The 20,103-nt window shown below is 43.6% G+C and overlaps 1 protein-coding gene across 1 annotated transcript in view; it reads right to left on the bottom strand.

Moving 5' to 3' along the window:
- Nucleotides 1-237: 237 nt before the first annotated feature.
- LOC124159763 (protein bric-a-brac 2-like) overlaps nucleotides 238-20,103 on the bottom strand; it is a 779,585-nt gene continuing 759,719 nt past the window's right edge. Inside the window, exon 14 of the mRNA XM_046535677.1 lies at nucleotides 238-1,931. Coding sequence (XP_046391633.1) covers nucleotides 238-1,437 — 1,200 coding nt within the window. The 5' untranslated portion in view covers nucleotides 1,438-1,931. The remainder of the gene's footprint in view (nucleotides 1,932-20,103) is intronic.

Here is a 20,103-nt window from a genome sequence, read left to right as displayed (position 1 = left end):
TTTGGCAACCACTCAAGTTCGGACTTGTTTTTCTAAGCCGTCATTGCCTATAACATACGGCCATATCATCTGATGGTAAGCGTAAACTGGCTCTAACCATGTGAGTTCGGTTGTTACAAAATTCTGCCACGACATTTCATCGAATATCTATGAGATGGGTGGTTGACAAACCAATTGGTCATCGGCATGGTCACAAATAGCATAACTCACGGAGAAGAGGTCATGTTCTGAGTGTTTTCAGTGTGATGTGGTGGGGATAAAAAAGGGCACAATGCAACTCACCCTTTCCTCCTCGCGGATCATCTCGGCGATGCCCGGCTTGATCTCCATCTCCTCCGGCTGCGGCCCCAGGGCTGACAGCGCCGAAAGCGCCGGCGGGGGCGGCGGGGGCGGTGGCGGCGGGGGCAGCGACGGCGTGCCGTGCCCGTGCGGGGTCATCTGCTGCTCCGGGGTCGATGGGGGCGGCTGCGGGGGCGACATGCCCCCGGGGCCGTTGCCCCCGACCATCTCGACCGCCGCCTCCACCAAGGCCTCCGCCGACCCCACGTCGCTTCCAGATCCTCCTGCTCCCCCTGCTCCTCCGCTACCGCCTCCTCCCATACCTGCACCACCGTTACCTATAGAAGCTGCCGCCGCGGCCGCCGCCGCTTGCTGTGCCGCTACAACCTCCTCCGGGCTACCGGCGCCGCCGGAACCCATCCCTCCGCGCTCGCCGCCGGAAACCCGGCGCCTCCTCTTGCGCGCGTTCACGCCCTGGGCTGCGGCCGCCGCTGCCGCGGCAGGGTGCATCAGCAGCGGGTGCAGTGGTGGTGGCAGTGCTCCTGGGGACAGAGGGTCCCCGCCGTATCCCATGCCGCAGTCGAGGTCTCCGAAGTGTGGGGGCAGGCCCCAGGGGAACGGTGGGGCAGAGCGCCCGCCGCCGCCCCCGGAGTCGCCGCCCATCCCGCCCCCGCTCTTCTTCCCCCCTGAGGGACCGGCCTCCGAGGAAGATGAAGATGCGTTGGAAGATGGCGCGGAGGCCCCGCCTGAAGCAGAGGCCGCGGCCGCCGGCGGAGAGTCGGAGTCTCCGTTGACGTCCGCGAGCCCGCGGATCTTGAGGGCCTCGGCCACCTTCAGCAGCGGTCCTATCTGTTCCTGGGAGACGTTGATCTCTCCGCGGTACATGAACTCAACGACCGCCTTCAGCTCCGGCCACTTGATGTCTTTCAGGATGACGATCGGGTGGCGGCAAGGATTGTCGAAGAAGAGTGACTGGAAGTAAGGGCTGCAGGCCGACAGGACCATCTTGTGCGCCTTGACGGAGTGCCCGTCGCAGGCCAGGGTGACGTCCACGAAGGCCTCACTTTGCAGCAGCTGGTCAAAGACGCTGGTGAGGTTGCTTTGGTAATTATTCCACCGCAAGCAGAATTGCTGCGGGGACCCGATGGGATGCTGCATGATGGCGGGTGATGGGGATCTGGACGGGGAGTTGATGGTTTTTGGGGTGTGTGGGGGGTTGGGGGAGAGGAAGGGGGTGGGGTAACGCGAGAGGGGGGTTGAGGAAGACAGTTTCTTGTCTTTATTGGGAACTTTAGGGAAGAAAAACTTACTCCGACGCTTTTCGGGAGAGGGCTTTGCCCATTAAATGGGCCAGGGGTAAGGGTTGTCGAGGGTCCTCGCTGGTGAATTAAATCTCCTGACAGTGAGAGCAACCAAAACTCGAAGGGCTTCGAAAAGCCTCCGACGTCAGATAGCGTCTACTTTTCAGGCGGTCCAACACGAGAGCGAAGTCAGTTCAACTCGAGTTCCGAGAAAAAGTCCGAAGTTTCACGGGATCGCTACCCCCGCGATTGCGGGCGCCGCTGCCGGGTGAACTGGGACTCCGGGAGCCGGCAAATTTTTCTTGACAGCACAAGGGAGTCTCCTTAAGTCTCCGATGACGTCGAAATCATCTGCAAAAATCAGCAGGCCACAAAGAAAAATATGAGATTCGTGGGATCTTCCAAAGATCCGCAAGGGACTTCACCGGTCCGATACTAGGGGGGGTACGGCAGACAAATTACGAACGTTGGGGGGGCGGGAAGAGACACACAGGGGAGAAGATATTCAGTAAAGAACAAGTTCTTCACCAATAGCAACTGTCATAAGCACGGCTGGTACACGAAAACATGAGCACATTTTTGCGTTATCCCCGAGCTGTTCGCTCGGGTCCCGAGCGCTAAGATACCTAACGAGGAGGTTTTCCAGGTTGATAGACGCAAAGTATGCACCACAGACACTAAAATCAATGCGTAGTCTATATAATTAAGATACGATCATGACTCATCCGAGATCTTGAGAGGAGAGGGGGAGTCTTTTGAAACTATGAACCGTCTCGAGTCCGATGACACTGTCCGAGTCCGGGCACACGAGTCCGTTGGGCCACACCAAAAAAATCAATCTAAGTCTCACGAAACTGTTTGGTCACTCGGATGAGTTTTCGGATGGGTCACAACACAATCGTCAATGTTTCTCAGGGCTCAAATGTTGCCGTGGTGAGTGGGAGGAGGCTTGTTGCTACGTAGTCGCGGACGCGAGGAAGCAGCGAGTCTCACAGTCACTAGGTCCACGCGGTCTGTGCGAGGGGACGCGCGAGCACGCGGGTCGGAAAAAAATGAATGGGTACTGGCGCACAGTCGGCGGCGGCGCGCCACCTCCCTCCAAAAAGGGTGGGGGGAGGAAGAAAGGTCCGGGGTCTAAGGGGGGGCGAAGGAAGAGAGGAGAAAAAACAAACCGGGCAAAAAAAACAACACCGATTCCGACCCTCACTTGTTTTTATTTCGGGGGCGAACGTACGACGACGGAACTTTTTTTTCTGAAGACGATCCGAACACTATGCTCCGAAAAGACGAAAACACAGAACGGAGCTCACACACTGTATACTATTCGCACTCCCCAGACACGCGTTCCCGACGAAAGAAATCCTCGCGGGCGAGAAAAACACGACGTGTCGGAAGGATGTCAACTCTTCCAGTTCGTGGAATATCAAAAGACTTGACCGCTATCCTTCCGAAAAGCAGGACGATGTGATTCGAGGACGGGAAGAGGATTTTCTCTCTCGATTCCCGCTCCTGTACCTTCGGTCGCCGCTTTATATCCCCGGACGTGAGGAAGACGCGGACAACAATGTTCTTCGATGGAAAACAGATGACAACACTTCCCGAGCAGACAGAGTCCGTGGACTAGTCGACGCGACAAGGGCTGTCGTGCGCTGACGAGGACCACCCGCGATGCGGTCTGGCAAAGTCGGCGTTGTCCAGTCGATTCAATATCTATCCCGACGTTGCGGTTGGGTGGGCGTCGTCCACGTTGGGGGGGCGCCTCTTCGCGGGTGCTCTACCGTGTCTAAAGGCACCCAGCACCCCCGCGAGAGTGCGTCGTCAAAAGGGAAGTGCGGCACACGTCTCCCTTATTTCTCGCGCGCCGGGTCGCGGTACTTGTAACAACACGATGCGACCACGAGAGGCGACCAGAAGAGACTAAAGGCCCGAGCGGGCGAGCGTGTTCCACCTCGCCCCTCCCCTCCCTTCCCCTCCTTCCCCTACTATCCCCCGCGCGCCCCGCCCCCTTATTCCTCTCCCCTCAATTTCTCGCCCTCCCCTCCTCCGGCGCGTCACCTCCCCTCCCTCCGCGGGTTCCCCCGCCGGCGGACCTCACACTACTCGCCCGACTCCCTCTTCCTCGCCCCTTCTTCCCGTTCCTTCTCCTCCGCGCCGCTTCTCCACGGCGCCTCTACACTTGAGGCCTCCTCCTACTCGACTAACAAGCCGACGCCGCACCCCCCCCCTCCTCCCTCCTCACGACGCCGCTAACACCACACCCTGTGCAACCCCCACACCGCGCCTCTCTCGTCACCCACACCACTGGCCCGCTCAGCCAACACACCATTCCTCATACCAGCGCCTTCCCTCCTCTATATAGTGAAAGCCGCCACCACCTCCAACTCCTCCTCCTCCGGAGGCCTCCACCCCCTCTTCCCAATCCACCTCCCCACGGCGCGCAGCCGGCCACTATGCAACTCCACCCCCTAGCGACCTTCCCCACCGCCCCACCCACCCACCCACCGCCTCCTTCCCCCATCAGACTCCGCAAGTCTTCTTCCCATTCTTCCCGTTTCTCGTACGCTACCATCGCATCGCCTTCTCCTGCAAGACCGGCCGGCTTCCCCGCGACCCACGGAACGCGCATCAACGGTGCCGAAGACTGATGAGGTCCACGCGTGATGTTTCCCATCTGCCACGTCATTCAGTCCTATTCCTCCTAGCATCAGATAAGACGCAAGGCGGAGGCAACGCAGCGTAAAATCCACGCTAATAATAAAAATTTCGAATGACAGTCTCACATATTTTTCACAATTTTGGTATTTATTATACAAAGGACACTAATTCTTTATTTAAAAGACATGAACATGGAAACATGTTTCGACAAAAAGGGGATAATGTCATCTAAAAAATTAACATTCGTTGACAAAAATCCAAGCTTCCTAAGAAAACACGAGTCGTAGTTTAAACTCTAATCAGAGACCACTGGTATTTTGTAATGGTCTCGTATATGGAGCCAGTTTCGTGCTTCATACATATCTTGTAATCATAGATTCTTTTGCATTGCCATTATTCTCAGATTCGTTTAAAAGTTATCAATTTATATCGTAGAATGTAATAAGAGGTAAATAGATTCCTGAATTTTTAACACAAAATTAAACGCTTTATCCGGGCACAGATCAAGTTTTCGACATTGGAAGGGAAAATTTCCCAGGAAAAATTAAAATCCGCCAACATAAATACTTAGCTTTATTAGAGATTAAACAATGAAGAGAGTTCAGGAACTTTGATTCCGGGGAGAAAATTGCTCATCAAATTAGGCAATTCACGATACGTTCAGTGTTACACGACATCAAATATGTTAACCGTTTAAGCCGTTTTACTACTAAATGCATAGGGAATTTACATTTAAATAATTTGTAATTAATTAAGAACCGGCAAAATTTTAATATATACGCATTTACTTCGGCCGGTAAAGTGTTCAAGAAGTTTCTCTTTTTTAACGTTTAGCTAATTTGAAAATGGATCAGCACATCATATTTGCCACAGAACGCTTAAGTCTCCTCAGCAGGCTTTCACAATGCATCTAAATCGAATATTACGTAATCAACAGTCTCATGTATACATGAAAATAAGATAGACATTATTATTTTTTTCACTATGTGGCGCTGTAAATTTGATAATGTTCACAAGAATTTATGGAAAAAGTACACTAGGGCGGATAATGGGGTGATAACATTATTTTCGGCGGAAAGCGAATTAATGCCTAACGCCAAAAAATAATGAGGAATAGATAATGTCGCTGGAGCACAGATAAGAATTTCATATTTTTTTCACAGGAAGATTTCTTTATAGGCTATTCCAAGCGAAAGAGGCCAAGGCTGTGAGCATATATAAACGCAGAATAAGCTATGCTTTAAAGTATTAGTAAAATACAAAAACCTATTCCTCGCAAAGGAGGCCAAGGTTGCCAATACATCATGGCGCAATATACAAATATAGTTAGGAACATAAGTATTTAATGAGACTACTAATCAAAAACCGCTTACAGATAAAAGTAATGAAAAATGCCGACATGTCTACCGCACACGATGCCTTAAAAAACGACTGTTTTCATGCATAGTTGTCAGTTATTTTTCAGCACACCCTAATTGCGTATATGCCCCCAACAATTAACTTAGGTAGGTTAGGCTAGATAGTTTCAAAAAAATGCTTCTAATCCATGCATACTATCGAAATGAGCTGAATAATGCATCATACTTACGGACAACACATAATTTAGTGATTCGACCCCAAGTTTTATAAAGAGGGGCGCATTTTGGGTTCACCCGACTCACAGGGGTTCGTATTTCACACATTTCGGCCATAATGCAGTTCACTCTGGACCACCTCAGGACCACCTCTGGACCACACCTATCCCTTCTGAGAGTATTCAAAAACTCAGGGGCGAATATAAGGAGGAACCCAGACGTCACCACTGACAAATGAGAGAAATAAAGATGACATTAAGAAACGTTGCGGCGTTAAAAAAGTTGTCTATTGCCTGCTGCTTAGTAATATTATAATACACCCTATTTATTCCCTAGAAATACCGCGCTTCCTTATATACACTGATGATGAAGTTCATCATGAAAATATACTTGATTTAGCCGGGATTCGATCCCGGATCTCCCAGTTACTGGTCAGGCATGTTAGCCAGTTACACCACCAAGCCACTTTCTCAGAGCGAACTTCCGGATGAGTATGGGAAGGGATGTTTCATGGTATGTTTCACGCAGTACCGTGCTTCCTGTTTTACTTAAAGGTTAAATTATACAGAGAACATAACGGGGTGTCCTTCTTTGAAACTAATTAACTTAACCTCCCATCGATCTTGCCTCCCGAAGGTATGATTTCCATTCGCCACTGCAAAGGTTTTACAGCTGAGTTCCTTAAATCGGCAGCACAGTGCCTTACCCACAAAAGCACCACGCTCCCTTCGCAAGAGCATAGAAGATATCATACATGATCTCAATCTCATTCGACTGACTCTGTTAGATCAGCCGTCGTCCGCCTGTCCGTCTTCCACACTTCCTCAAAAATCCCCTTCCCAGCTTCCTTCCCACCCCTCCCCCCCTTCATCCTTGCGCCCTCTTCCACACCCTCTGCAGCGACCAAATGCTATTTCCTTGCCTTCCCCACCTCCCCTACTCCCATCCCTTCCTCCACTACCTTCCCCTACACATTTTTCTAAACAACTCTCACCCTTTCCACGACCAAAACCCTCTCCTCCTTTCCCCTTACTAAAAACCATCCCACTCTTCCCCGCCCCCCTGCCCCACACAGTATATACACACACACTGAAGCACCAACCCCCGGTTAAAACGCAGGCAAGCGGCCAAATGGTCGATTTCGCCTCTCTCTCTCTCACGCCGCCCGTCCGACCCCATCATATATTTATATAAAATGTACATGTAATACAGGGGAAGGGAGAATGGTATGGGGGTTGGGGTAGACCGGGGGAGGGGAGTTTCTCTGGCAGTAGGAAAGTATAAAGGGAGAGCGAGGGTGGTAGTTTTGGAGTGAAGTTGAAAGAGAGAAAGAGGAGATGTTGTAGTGGCGCAGGAGGGGTACGTTAGGAGGAAGGGAAGACGAGGAAAGGGTCCAGGAGTGCGGTGGGGGGTCCAGCGTAAGAGGCAGGGGCGAAGGGGGTGAGTATTTCGGGGGGGAAACTTGGTAAGGGGGGAGGGGTGGAAAAGAAGGGACGAGTAGGGTGGGCGAGTGTGAAATGAAAGTATTTTATGCATAATGTATGCACTATTGATTTATTGATGAGGATCTTTCTCTATCCCTTGTCTCTCTCCAGCCTGCTTGCTGCAGGGGAGGAAATAGAGAAGGGAAGATGGTAGAAGGAGAAGATGAAAGGGAAGAAGAGGCAACGGAGAGGAACTTGCGGAAAGGAAAACAAAGAGGAGAGACATTGTGGGGAGGAAGCGAAGGAGAAGAAGATGAGGAGCTAAGGGGATGGGAAGTTTTTGGAGAGGACTGGTGGGAGGAAACCTCGAGGTGGGGTTGGATATATAGAGTGGAAAGATGGAGCGGCGAAATGGGAGGGATGTTAAGGAGTTCGGGATGAGGCGGGCCACACCGACGTGCGGGGGCCGGGAGGCAAACAAGGGGTCTTTCCCGCTCGGAATGGAGGCAAGGAGAGGAAATAACAGTGGAAGAAATTCTCGAGTGCGGAGGATGATGGCGGAGTAGGCGGCTGGAGCTTTAGTATGGGTTTTGTGGGGCGGCCCTCCTTCACTAACCTCACGACCAACACACACACATCCACTCTACTAACCCTTTTGCTTCGCGGCGGAGAGAGAGAGGAATGGAATGGAATAAAACGGCCACGAGGCCAGCGATTCCCAACGGCGAGCACACTTTTCGGTGTGGCCTCCCGCGCGCGCGCGCGAGCGTCAGAATGGGCGCGAAAAGCGCAGAGCATGCCGGGAAAAGCGGGGCGGGAAGAAGATGCCGCCGAAGACACTGGCCCAACGGGAGTAACATTTAAGGCATATCCACCGCAACAACGCGATTCAAAAGAAATCGCTGAGGAAAAGGTTAGGGAAGTATTACCAAAAAAGAATTATTATTATTATCATTATTTTTTTATTATATTTTGACAGCATTTTTGCTGGTTTTAGGCGAGGTACGGGTATTACCATGCACTCTCGTCTTTTTACTCTGTGTTGAAAAATTTTCTGACAATCTGACAGGTATTTAAAATTGCTGCTTTTTGTTTTGTAATGGACATGTTTTCCGGCAATCCAATAGTTTTAAGACCTTGATGAATTATTTATTTTTGATGGTTTATTATTATTATTACTAAATTATTCTCCGATAAAGGTACATTTTCATAGATTATTAACGAAGTAGTGTGGCAGTCTCCTCTCCCTTCATGGACTTCTGTAGCTTCAATTAGCAATACGGCCCAGTACCTTTCATTCTATCAACAAATTCTATTCCAAGGATCTCCGACGATAATATTTCCTCCCACGGATTCTCACCCAGGCTAAACGTTTCACTTACAACTAAAACTGTAAGAATTGTACTTGAATCGAAAAACAGATCTATGATTACAAATTCCTAAAATCATGCCAATTACATCCCTCAAAGTTGTTTTTTTACTTACTCCAAAATATAAAAACATTTTCAGGGAGATGGTAGAAGATATCAGCAATTCAATCGAGTCATTTCGAATTTACAGATTACAGATTCAATCCATCTCTATCCCAAGAAGAATTGAGGTAAGGATAAAAAAATTCAATTGAAACGATGCATTAGATATTAAAATGACTATGCCGCAGAGGGCTTTTTCCTGACTAGCGCTAATATCTGATAGTTAAAGTATTCAAGACGAACCCATTGAAATCATCTCTACATAAAATTAAAAAATACTCAAAAACACGTTTTTCCAAAAACAGTATAAAATGGACTAAAGAGTAAAAAATAAGCTTATAATTACTTACAGAAGAAAGCGTGGGTGCTGAATCGGTTCATTAGAAACGAGTGTAGAAGAGCTTGTTAGGTAACGATTTGCAATCAGCATTAATACATAAACCTAATCATCAGCCACGCTCTATATCTCCGAATGATGAGAAAGCTTACTTATTTCTGTTTAATTGATTTTATGCTGTTTTTGGTTAAAAGCATACCTTTTAAAAAAAATTTATTTTTCTTTTCTTCTTTTTCGTTAGAATATCATTGTGAGTTTCAAATTAATTTTTTAATCACTTTAATATTATTTTCCTAATTTTACATTATGAAGGTGAGGCCATTAAGGCTACACTAAGTGCGAAATAGTAAAACCATGTAAGGCGCGTATAGTCACCTTCTAAACAAAATTTAAAAATACAAGGAAAACGATCGACTTTTCCAGGATACGAATCAGTAATCTTCTGGTTCCAAGGAAGAAGCGTCAACCGTTGCGCCAGGCGGCATCTGCTGTTGTTGTTAACAATGAAATGATTAAAATTTACCCTGAAGCTGAGCGATTAATGCAAATGTTAATACTCAAAAAAGGTGACTCATACTGCCTCTGTAGACCTAAGAATAGTGTAAAAATTCATTGTCATCTAGTTCTAACCGGAATTAAAAATTTCAAGCTGATCCAACAGTGAGGAGTTGGTTAAAAATCTGCTACAAGATTTCATCGCTGAAACAGACAAACGGACATGTAAGTGCGAGTTGAATATCTATGTTATTATCAACACGTACGGTGTATTCCAGAGTTAACTTATACATATTGAAGAGAAAAAGGCTTATTATTTACTGCACATCGAGTAAAGAAAGCAGCAGGGCTAAGAATTATGGGCGATTGAATATTGACGCTATCGCGCGGAAATATCAACTGGCAACCAAAACCTATTACTTACATTATTCACGCCTACAATTTATAAAAATGTAATTATAGATATGAGGTAGAGCCAATTTGTCTCGGAGGTAATACAATGGTTTGAATAATTCATTATTCTAGTTTTAATTGACCCCTTTATGCAAGATCGTGCATTGGATTACTGCATATAATCACGTATTTTACCGCCTACTATAGAACCGCATCGAGACAATAGGACGACGGATGCCAAGGTACCACAAAAATAATTTTTGAATAAACAACACCACGGAAGAGCAAACAACATATCATTTCATTTTTTCGTCATAAAATAAGCCCACCAGGTTCTCGGTGAGCATAGTAATTTAGTAATAAAGGAATTTAACTACCTTTGCCTCTCATGAGAAGTCTTCAATTCATCAGTTTCTAAATAGGGCAAGATGTAAAATAAACAGGAAAATTAACATCAATTTTCAACAATCCTTAAATCCGTTATACGCAGTTATAAACTGATTCTTCTGGCAGCTAATCGCTTCATATTTTCTTCGACTTTCTCTCCCATATTAAAAATCAACTATTTCTCTAAGGAAAAATACTTAGCCGTGCACTTTATGCTTACAAGTATACTCGATAAAAAAATTATAAACTCTGCAAATGGGTAAGAGAATCCGAGAATGATAATGCAAATAAATCATACAAGATAACAAAGTTTTCATAAGTACAAGACTGACTCGACACAAGCGAGCATAGAGTACGTGTGTATATAAAAACTATCCACTTTTATCCGAGTTCAGACTGCAATTAAAATTGCCTAAAACTATTTAACCTTTGTATTCAAGTATTTTAAGGTAAAAATACTAATATTTAGATGAATAATAAATACTAAAATTCAGCAAGAAATATGTGAGATATTAAATTAATAGTATTCTTTACTTCTCCAGCAATCAATGATGGGTTTTAAGTCTCATTTAGCAGTTTAATGCTCAGTATAGTGTTTCAAATGGAATCTATGAATATTTCTAGGCAGTATGATAATCTGAAACCTCTCCAAGCTCATAGATGTCGTCTATCCAGATTAGATACGTGGGGTGTGTTCATATTATTAACATCCTAAGGGGAGGGAATCATGGAAAGATAGGAGGGAATTATGTACACTAAGTTGTGGAGACTCGCAGCCCGGACGGAGACTGACATGCACAAACAACGTGTGTGACGAGGCAAGACAAACAGTACGGAGCGGACAGCCAAATAAGACCCAGCAGCATCCTCACCCACGGCACACTCTGGTGGGGAAACCCAGAAGACTAGCCGGTGAAGTACGTCAGCTCTCGTCCCTTTGTTAAACGGGATTGCATAGAGGTGGGCAGCAAGGAATGGCTGGGGCAACCGTCCTTGCCAGTTCACTTGGCTTCTTAGCAAGAAACAATGCATGCCATGACGGCGGCGAATCATGGCTTTCCTCTAATCTGGCAAGGGACGGCATATCACATTAAAAATCATAGAAAATCCCAAAATGTATCGAGGTAGCCGTCTAAACTAGAGGGTCCTCATTAGTACAAAAAAATTAGAGCATCAAAGTGCCTGAGATAGACCAAAATGATATTTTTGACGACGATATATGTGCAGGGTATACAAGTGATCAGTTAACCACAACCGTTCTCTACCAAAAAATCAGATATATATTACGGAATACGTAGTAAAATTCGGATTCCCTAAAGAAGCATAAGAATGCTATTGCTTCTCTAGAGATAAAGTGTGTACTTATTACTACAAGGATTGACTGGAGCAGTTATTTTTAAAGCAATTATTAATTATTTAGATTAATTCAAGAACTTCTTTCAACGTTATATCGCCAAAGTTTTAAAATCTGACAATAGCCTACCGAATTCTCTTTCCCCCATACAGTCATATTTCCTTTAACAGTCTTGAGACTAAATTTGAACAAGACCCCCTTGAATTTGGCGCAAAGCTTACCACCATGCTGCAGAGAAGAAATGCGTCGCTAGCTGAACTGCATAGAGAATTACGTACATTTCCAGGGGACCCTGTTTCTAGTCCAAGTCACGGGAAACTGAAATGTTTCTACGTAGTCCTACGCTCTTAGATGCCTTTTAGAGGACTCATTCCTCGCCCTCGGCAGGTATTTTTGGTGACAAAAAAGACGATTAAAAAATAATGCTACCAACATTAATCGCTATTGGGCTAACCCCCGTCAAGATTAAAATCTTGACACGGGCCACCTCGAAATCTATATGTATTGACGAATATGGACCGCGAAAGTTTTATTTATTTTTTTCATCATCATCATCATAAGTCAAAATTTCCTAGGATTGATTTGACGCAGCTCTACATTCCACCCATTCATCCGCTGTCCTTTTCATAGTCACGTATTTCTTCCATTTAACATCCTCTATAATCTGCTCTATGTAACTCATTTGAGGTCGTTCTTTGCCCCTGTTTCCTTCCACCTTTGCTCCTACGATTATTTACATCAGGTGATCATGCATCATAATGAGATCAACGAAGTTGTTCCGCTTTTTCCTTAAGGTTTTTAGAAGACTTCTCTTTTCTCCCACTCTGCTGAGCACGGTAATTAAGTTATCATCTTGAAATTTTCAGACTATATACTAATACACCCTTCAAAACATTTGTCCCTCGCTCACATACAAAATATGCAGCTAGAATGTACTGAGGTATTATTTTCAAATTTGAGATACCGAAAAATGCTGATCAAGTAGTGCCGGAGCGCATTTTCCTTAACTATAGTTTACAAGTGATATATAACTCCATTTAATTACAAGTTCTTGTTGACATTTATAACAAAAATTTTTGTTTTTGGGTACGAATGTACGTACTAGGAATTTTGAGGCAACAAAATTCAGTGGCGTAACTACGAATATGCTTTGGGGGGATGAGGGAGCTTTGGGGGGGATGAAGAGGGTTAGTGGGGGCTACCCCCCAGGAAACGGGGATTTCAGGAAAATTTTTGAAAAATAACAGGCCTGAAAATGCATTTTACATCATTTTGTCTCTTAAAATTTAACTTTTAGCAGATGCAGTTATTGTATATCAAATTCAGACAAGATTTTCAAATATTTTTGTGATTTCTCTGAGGCTTTGGGGGGATATATCCCTTCATCCCCCCCATAGGTAAGCCACTGCCGAAATTTATAGAAGCGTTACTTCACTATTGTGTCTTTTGTTAATCAGTGCCGGAACGGCGATCCAGAACGTTCCGGCACCATGGCACCACTGCTCTTAACTTCCCGAAACGAAACTAACTGCACTCTTCCCAGTTCTTCCTTGCACCTCGCGCATCGTGCATCATTCCATTCGCGCGCCCTGCAATGGCAGTATATTTAGCAGCGCGCTATGATGGCTGCTTCTTCCCCCCGCTCGGAGAAGGGCAAGGGAAGAGGCGTGAGGAAAGGCCTGCAACTTCTCACGCGTGCATCAAGCTCCCTTTCCTTTTCACTCCCTCTATCTGCATCTCTCGTGAATTGCTGCGTGGCCAACGAGGGTGGCGGAGGAAATGAGAGTCAGGCGGGAATGAAAAACACGGCAGTTTGTGTCAGCTTAGTATCCCATTCAGTTCAGGGATATTGCGCAGTGAAGAAAAAATCAGTGAGAGAGATTTTCCACCCTTTAAGTTCGTAGGACGTTGAAAAAGACTTCACCATGACCTGGTTTTCGACGATCTAAGCATCACTTACGCTCTTAGAAAACTACCTATCGAGAAGTGAGAATGATATTTTGCGGATGGCAAGTAAAACATCCAAACCCAAGCCTTGGTAGTGGAAGATTGTATCATCGTCATTTTATTGAAACTTCGTGACACTACGGCAAAATTTTCGAGAATTACTCCATATAAATGCATGTATCATGAAACTGGAGTATAAAATCGGACGATAGAGTATTTTTAGGAGAGATATTTCGTTCAAAAACGTAAGGCGATGGCGGCGGAGGACACCTTGGAACTCAATTTCAGTTGATACTTGAGTAAGGTTTCGTAATATCTATGTGGCGACCAAATCGCGTTTGAGTCAGGATCAAGGTTAGATAAACCTTTTGAAATACGACCCTGATTTTTCACTTCTGACTTTTAAATTTTATACATCAATCCAACTGTATGGATCGCATAAAAGGAGCGTTAAAGTATCACGTGATCTAATTTTTGGCCGTTTCCGACCCGTTGCCGACCTTGATGACGGTGGGGGAAAGTCATCTGGACTGTGTCTGGACTATGTCGTATATCTATGATTTATAAGTGGGATATCCGGAGGCTGCACCCGGGAGTTCGACCCGGAACCCATTGGTCACTACCCGAGCATTCAATTCAAACGGGTCAACTCGCTCCCGTTAAGAAATGAAAATGACCTCAAATTATTTATTTTGCACCACTTTTGTATGATACCTTAATTACATTTAAGCTAACTTTTTGCCTGCCAAACAAGATATTGGGGGTTCGAGTCCCGCTTGGATAATTTTCCCATATCCAGGGCATCGTTGTTCGTGAATGTGTAATGGTTGAACTACAAAATAAATTCCGATTAATATGGTCTTTATGTGCAATTATTTGTGGTATGGGAATTAAAAAAAACAACGTAAGGAAAAATAATTATATATTTGCCAAGTCCGAAAAATAAGCAATCTTATTACCTACCCTTCCCTTGCATTGCGCTTACATAAAACCTGAACGTTCCTGAAATTATTTCTTTCTGCAGCTTTTAATTCCGAAGTAAAAGCACTTGCGCGGTAAATCCAATTTGAACAAAACTGAAGTCCCCTGCTGGAAACCTCCAACGTAAGGACACCGCTCACTTAAGAACACATTTTCAAGGATTTTTAGTGCTCGCAATCGAGATGTTTCACTGTAATACTTCGCTCCTCGAATCATCCTCTACAGAACAGAGCCCAAGCGGACGCGAGGAGAGGAAAGTCTTGCTGGAGAATCTTATGTGCCCTCTCCGACTCTTCACGGGTCATCAGAGACGGAGGGAAAAAATAAACCGACGCGAAGACTCCGGCGAGCAAGCATCGATCTGCATCATTGCGCGAAAAAAAAACAAATGGGCACGCATCGAAATCGAATCGGAGAGAACTGAGAGAGAGAAGTGATGCAGCCGTCGGATCCACGCTACATTAGCAAGGGTAAATTGCCATCGGAATAAAAAAATCGCTTTAAAATACAAGCAATGAAAGTCGGGAACGCTTTCTGAAAAAATACCCCGCGAGAATACATCATCATCACCGCCGCCAGTGTCCCGATGACACTTATTAAGTTTCCACTCAGCATAAAACGAGGGACGGTCATTGGGAATATAACTGCCAGTTTCAGACACTCTTGACGAAGTCGATCGATTGAATATGTTTCGTAATTTCTATGCCTGTGAATATAAATGGCGAGTTTCCCTTCGAATCCAAAAGGAAAGTTTAAAAACACAAGTTAGTGGCCTGAAATACAGTACAAACGAATACAGGAGTGTTTGACAGGAAACCACTACTAAGAAACGATTTTTATCTGTAAAAAAAGGGACAAAAACATCTTAATAGACATATTATACAGTATATGAGAGGTTCAAAGCTTCGATGATACTATCTTATCGAGTTATCTATAGACTTTGATCATTACTTTAATTAATATTACTTTGGATAATTTCGCATTACATGTATCTTTCTGTTATTATTGATTGCTTTTTGAATATTTTCGCGTATATTTAATTTTCAGCCGACGTTTCTGTAATGTTTTTATCTCATTCAGCACTCAGAACTTTAATTAAGAAACTTTCAAAACTCAACCGTTTAGAATTTGAGAATTATCCCTAATTATACATGGCTGATTGACACTCTTTATAATTTATGATCAAAGACTCAACGGATAAATAATCCATTTTTAAACGATTCTCAACTCTGAAGAAGACAGTAAATTTATCGAAACGTTGGTAAAGAATTAAATACATGCAATTATCCGTGTTCGACCAAGACTCCAGAATAAAATATTAGTGATATACTAACTGACAGCTAGAATTTCCTTTTGAAATCTTTCTTCATTCACATGACGCAGTACTGACGAGGGTACATTTTTAACTAGATCGGTAACTAGTGCTAGCACGAACATAATACTTTGAAGACGAAGACTTGCAAACTATGGTGTGACTCTTTCAACAAATTTCGCATTTACTCTTTCCAACCTTTTCTCCAGAAAATAGAATTTCATGAGGGAACGATAACACAGGCCTGCAAAAAAATATTTTTTGAAAATTGTTTGAAATTTGATAACTGATTTTTATGTACTTTCCAGCGCTTATTTCAAAAATGCAATCCATTTTTCCCTATCACGTCAGGTTTTCTCACAAAGTACGGAGTATGTTTGCGTATAGTAACAAACTGTAAGAAATTTTTCACATTTTTTCCAACGTTATAAAATTTTATTTTATTCATATATATCATGTTATAAACTGCATTTCTAGTACACTTCCAATTCTCTTAAAGCTCATAAGTCCATATAATAACGCTTTCGCATTCTGCCGAAGCTTCTCTTACTGCTTGTCCGGCTGTGGACTCGTTGAGGATCATCTGTTTTTATCATCCAGCAGTAGTTCGCTGTCATGTTGACGTTCCATCTTCCTTCATATATTCTTTCCATTCCTTTGATGTCTTGGTGAAATCTTTCGCCCTGCTCTTGACTTACATCACCAAGGTTTGCAGGGAAGTAGTCAAGATGTGAGTTGAGAAAACGAAATTTGATGCTCATGTTACAGCCAAGCTTCTTAAAGTTGTCTAGCATGTCTGCGACGATTGTCTTGTAGTTTGGATCTCTTTTGTTTCCCAGGAAACTAATAACAACTAATTTAAAATATTTGATGCTGCCTGTCCTTTTCTTTCCATTTTGGCCACACAGTTGGAATCTGTCATTAGTGTTCTAATGTCTGGTCCGACAAAGATGCTTTCCTTTACCCTTACCTCGGATAAACCAAGAAACTGTCCACAAAGATATCTGAAGCACTTCCCTTCTTTTGGCAATGCCTTAACAAATTTTTTCATCAGCCCCAACATAATGTGAAGTGGTGGAAGTAACACCTTTTTGGGATCATCAACATTCTTAATTTAACTTAATCCTCTCAACATTTTTAACCCCTACCTTTTTCTCCAAGGTTCAAGCTTTTTTTATGCATTGTTTCTTTCTGTCTCTTCTTTCATTCATCGAGAAAGTCTCCCATTCACTGAGAAAGCAAGGGAGCTTTGTATAGCCACTTTGTTGACCAAGCAGCATTGAAATCACTTTTAAATCACCACAGTGTCCATTTGTGGTCTGAATAGCAGAGTTTGCTTAAAACCGCTTCAAAGTTTAGTAACATTCTTTTAAGTGAACCGAATGTCCAACTGGTATAGAAGCATACCTATTGCCATTGAGTAGAAGTACTGCTTTAAGGCTTTTTTTTGAAGAATCAATAAAAAGTATCTACTCATCATGAGCATATTCTATTTTGAAACGTGTCAGGAACATCACTGCAAAACACCAGGTCATCTTCTTGAGAGAAGAAAGATACAAACTCTTTTTCCCTAAATCGATACCAAGGAAAAGATGTACCCGGAGCCAACATATGGTTATCTTTCAATTTAGATCCTAAAACATCCGCTGACTCTTAAGAAAGGCCTACGTCTCCGACTAAATCGTTCAGTATCATTATGTATATCATCCAAAGAATCTGGAGGCGAGGGTATAAGTAGGTACTTCAGGTCCACGAGGAACAGGGCGAATGGCTAATTGAATGTTAGGGTAAGAAATATACTTTTTGTTTCTCAAATTGAAACCTCGTACGTCGCAATAACAAAAACAGCAGTCTTCACTATGATTTATGGGCTCCCTCCAAACTATTGGTATTCCAAAACGTAAGGACTGCCATTTACCTTGAAACTATTGCCTCAGTTCTTCAACACACACTGAACAAACTTTGTGAGTGGCCCAAGGCTTATCCTGATCGCCTAACTTCATACGAAAGTAGGTGAAATATAATTTTTAAACAAAATCGGAAACATTTCTTGGCTGCATTTTAACGGTATAGTTACCATAAATGTAGCAGAAGTGTGGCCAGTTTAAACATCCTCTGGTAGCCATTGTGTGAGGCGCAGTGAGTCAGCATGCGGAACGGGGAGGGGGGCAAGGACAAATGCTGACATGAAAATACTGCTGGTTTCTCCTAATTACTCTTTGTTTAACGTACATCTTATATAAAAACGGCCAAATAACAGTTTATGGAGATCCTAAAAACAGAAATTCAAACTCACTGGAGTGCTGATATATGCATAAAAATATCGAAAAAAGCTAAAACTAGATCATCAATTTGTGAAATAACTGTGCGTGATGGAACTTTTTCATTATTTTTCCCGATATCAGCGTTGAAAACACTATAAAAATCACTTATTAAATTTGAAACAATTTTTATGTCGCAGACCTGTGTAATCAGTGGCATTATCATTAAAAAAACAAATTTAATCAATGGGCTCAAATGGAAGATAGAAATATCAAAGCGAACGAGGCCACAGCAAAGAATCGAACACAAATTTAAATAAAAATGACAACGTGGAGAGGAAAAAAAACATATTTCTCGGAGGCATCAACCTAGCTTTTCGAAATAATTTTAGCGTGCTCCGGTGAGAGAAACATAAAAATTAAACCTCGGAACTTAATAAAGGTGCAAAGTTAATCGACTGAATCGGAACTGCAGTTCATTTAATTTCAGGCTGAGGGGAAGGAGATGGAAATTAAAAAGAAAAAATAAAAGACGGAAAAAGGAATGGTCGGCCGATAAGGAATGAAAGCTTCATTAACATTGCTCGGCTCAAAATTGAAGGTTGTCATGGCAAATCGCGAGGTGGCATCTGCCGGGCCAGCCGAACAAAGCGTTCGACACGCCGTAACACTCTCGCTTATCGCGGAAGGAACCGTGGCGGTGTTTAAATTAAGCACTTCTTTCAAAGGGGCAGGCCACGGCGGGACAAGATACACACAAGAGATTAACGTGTCCGTAGAAATAGAAACCAAGTCGCAGGAATTACGTATTTTTCCAGAAATTCTGGAAGTGCCCAAGAGAGTGGTTTCGTTAAAGACCGCGTACAAAAAAAATCGTCGTCATTTGTTTTAATGGCGGACATCGAAAAAGGGAGATAGGTATGGGGGTTGAGTGTTGGCGGAAATTCCGTCCTCAAAAAAAAAGAAAAGAATATAAAAATATAAACGAGGCCGACTCGGTTGGAACCCTACACTTAGGTTCGATAAAAATCTTTTGGGAAGTAGTAGTAGTAATAAAAAAAGGCCAAGGAAGTGAATCTCTTACATCTAAATATCTTATAATAATCGAACAGAGACGTATTTCAAAAACGACACAGACAGACCACACTGCACAAGGATGAAAAAGATCGAGGGAGTGGAAGGGAGAGAAGAAATAATTGCAGATGATTCTTTATTTTTGCCCAAAAGAATAACCGTTAATGAAAGGCCGTGAGCACGGGAATTATATTTATTTTCCGTCATCCTCTCCTCTCATAATCCTATACTTTAAGAGGGCCGCGCCTTTTCGGGAACGGTTCAAGGACAAGCAATCGAGGAGAAGGAGGAAGGGAGAAAACATTACGGAGTGGAGGGAAAAAAAGCCGACGGAATGATGAAAAAAAAGTCGAAGGGAAAGAAGCTTAAGGAGAAACTTCACTCTTACACATATATTTAATTTTCCCAGATAGGAGTAGTCCACCTCGTCCTTGAATAAGAATGCGATGGCGGGAAGCGGTCATGGCGAGCGGGACTATTTCGAGGTAATATACGAAAAGAAAAGAAGACTTAGAAAGTAATTTTTCAAAGTGGACAGGCATCCACTGGAAACAAATAGAGAGGCCTTTTAAGAGAACGTCATAAAGGTGTCAATTCTAACAGTAGGAGGGCGAGTCAAAACCATTGCCATAAAAATGAAGCTGCTATTATACCAACAATGATTTTTATTTATTTCCTAAAATTCAGAAAACAGCACCAGATGGCCATCATATCGGGGGAATTTTTACAATTAAAATTGATCAATAATAATATAGGAATAAATAAAAGTATGTAATGATAAAGTACGCATAAATTTAATGAATGCACCTAGTTCCAGAGCGTAAAAAAAGCTATCACGGCCAGAGAATTCATTCATC

This window comes from Ischnura elegans, chromosome 5 (assembly GCF_921293095.1).
Source record: "Ischnura elegans chromosome 5, ioIscEleg1.1, whole genome shotgun sequence".
In the NCBI taxonomy this organism is placed as follows: domain Eukaryota; kingdom Metazoa; phylum Arthropoda; class Insecta; order Odonata; family Coenagrionidae; genus Ischnura; species Ischnura elegans.
The sequence above is the reverse complement of the archived record's forward strand: the minus strand, read 5'-3'. Positions and strand labels throughout refer to the sequence as shown.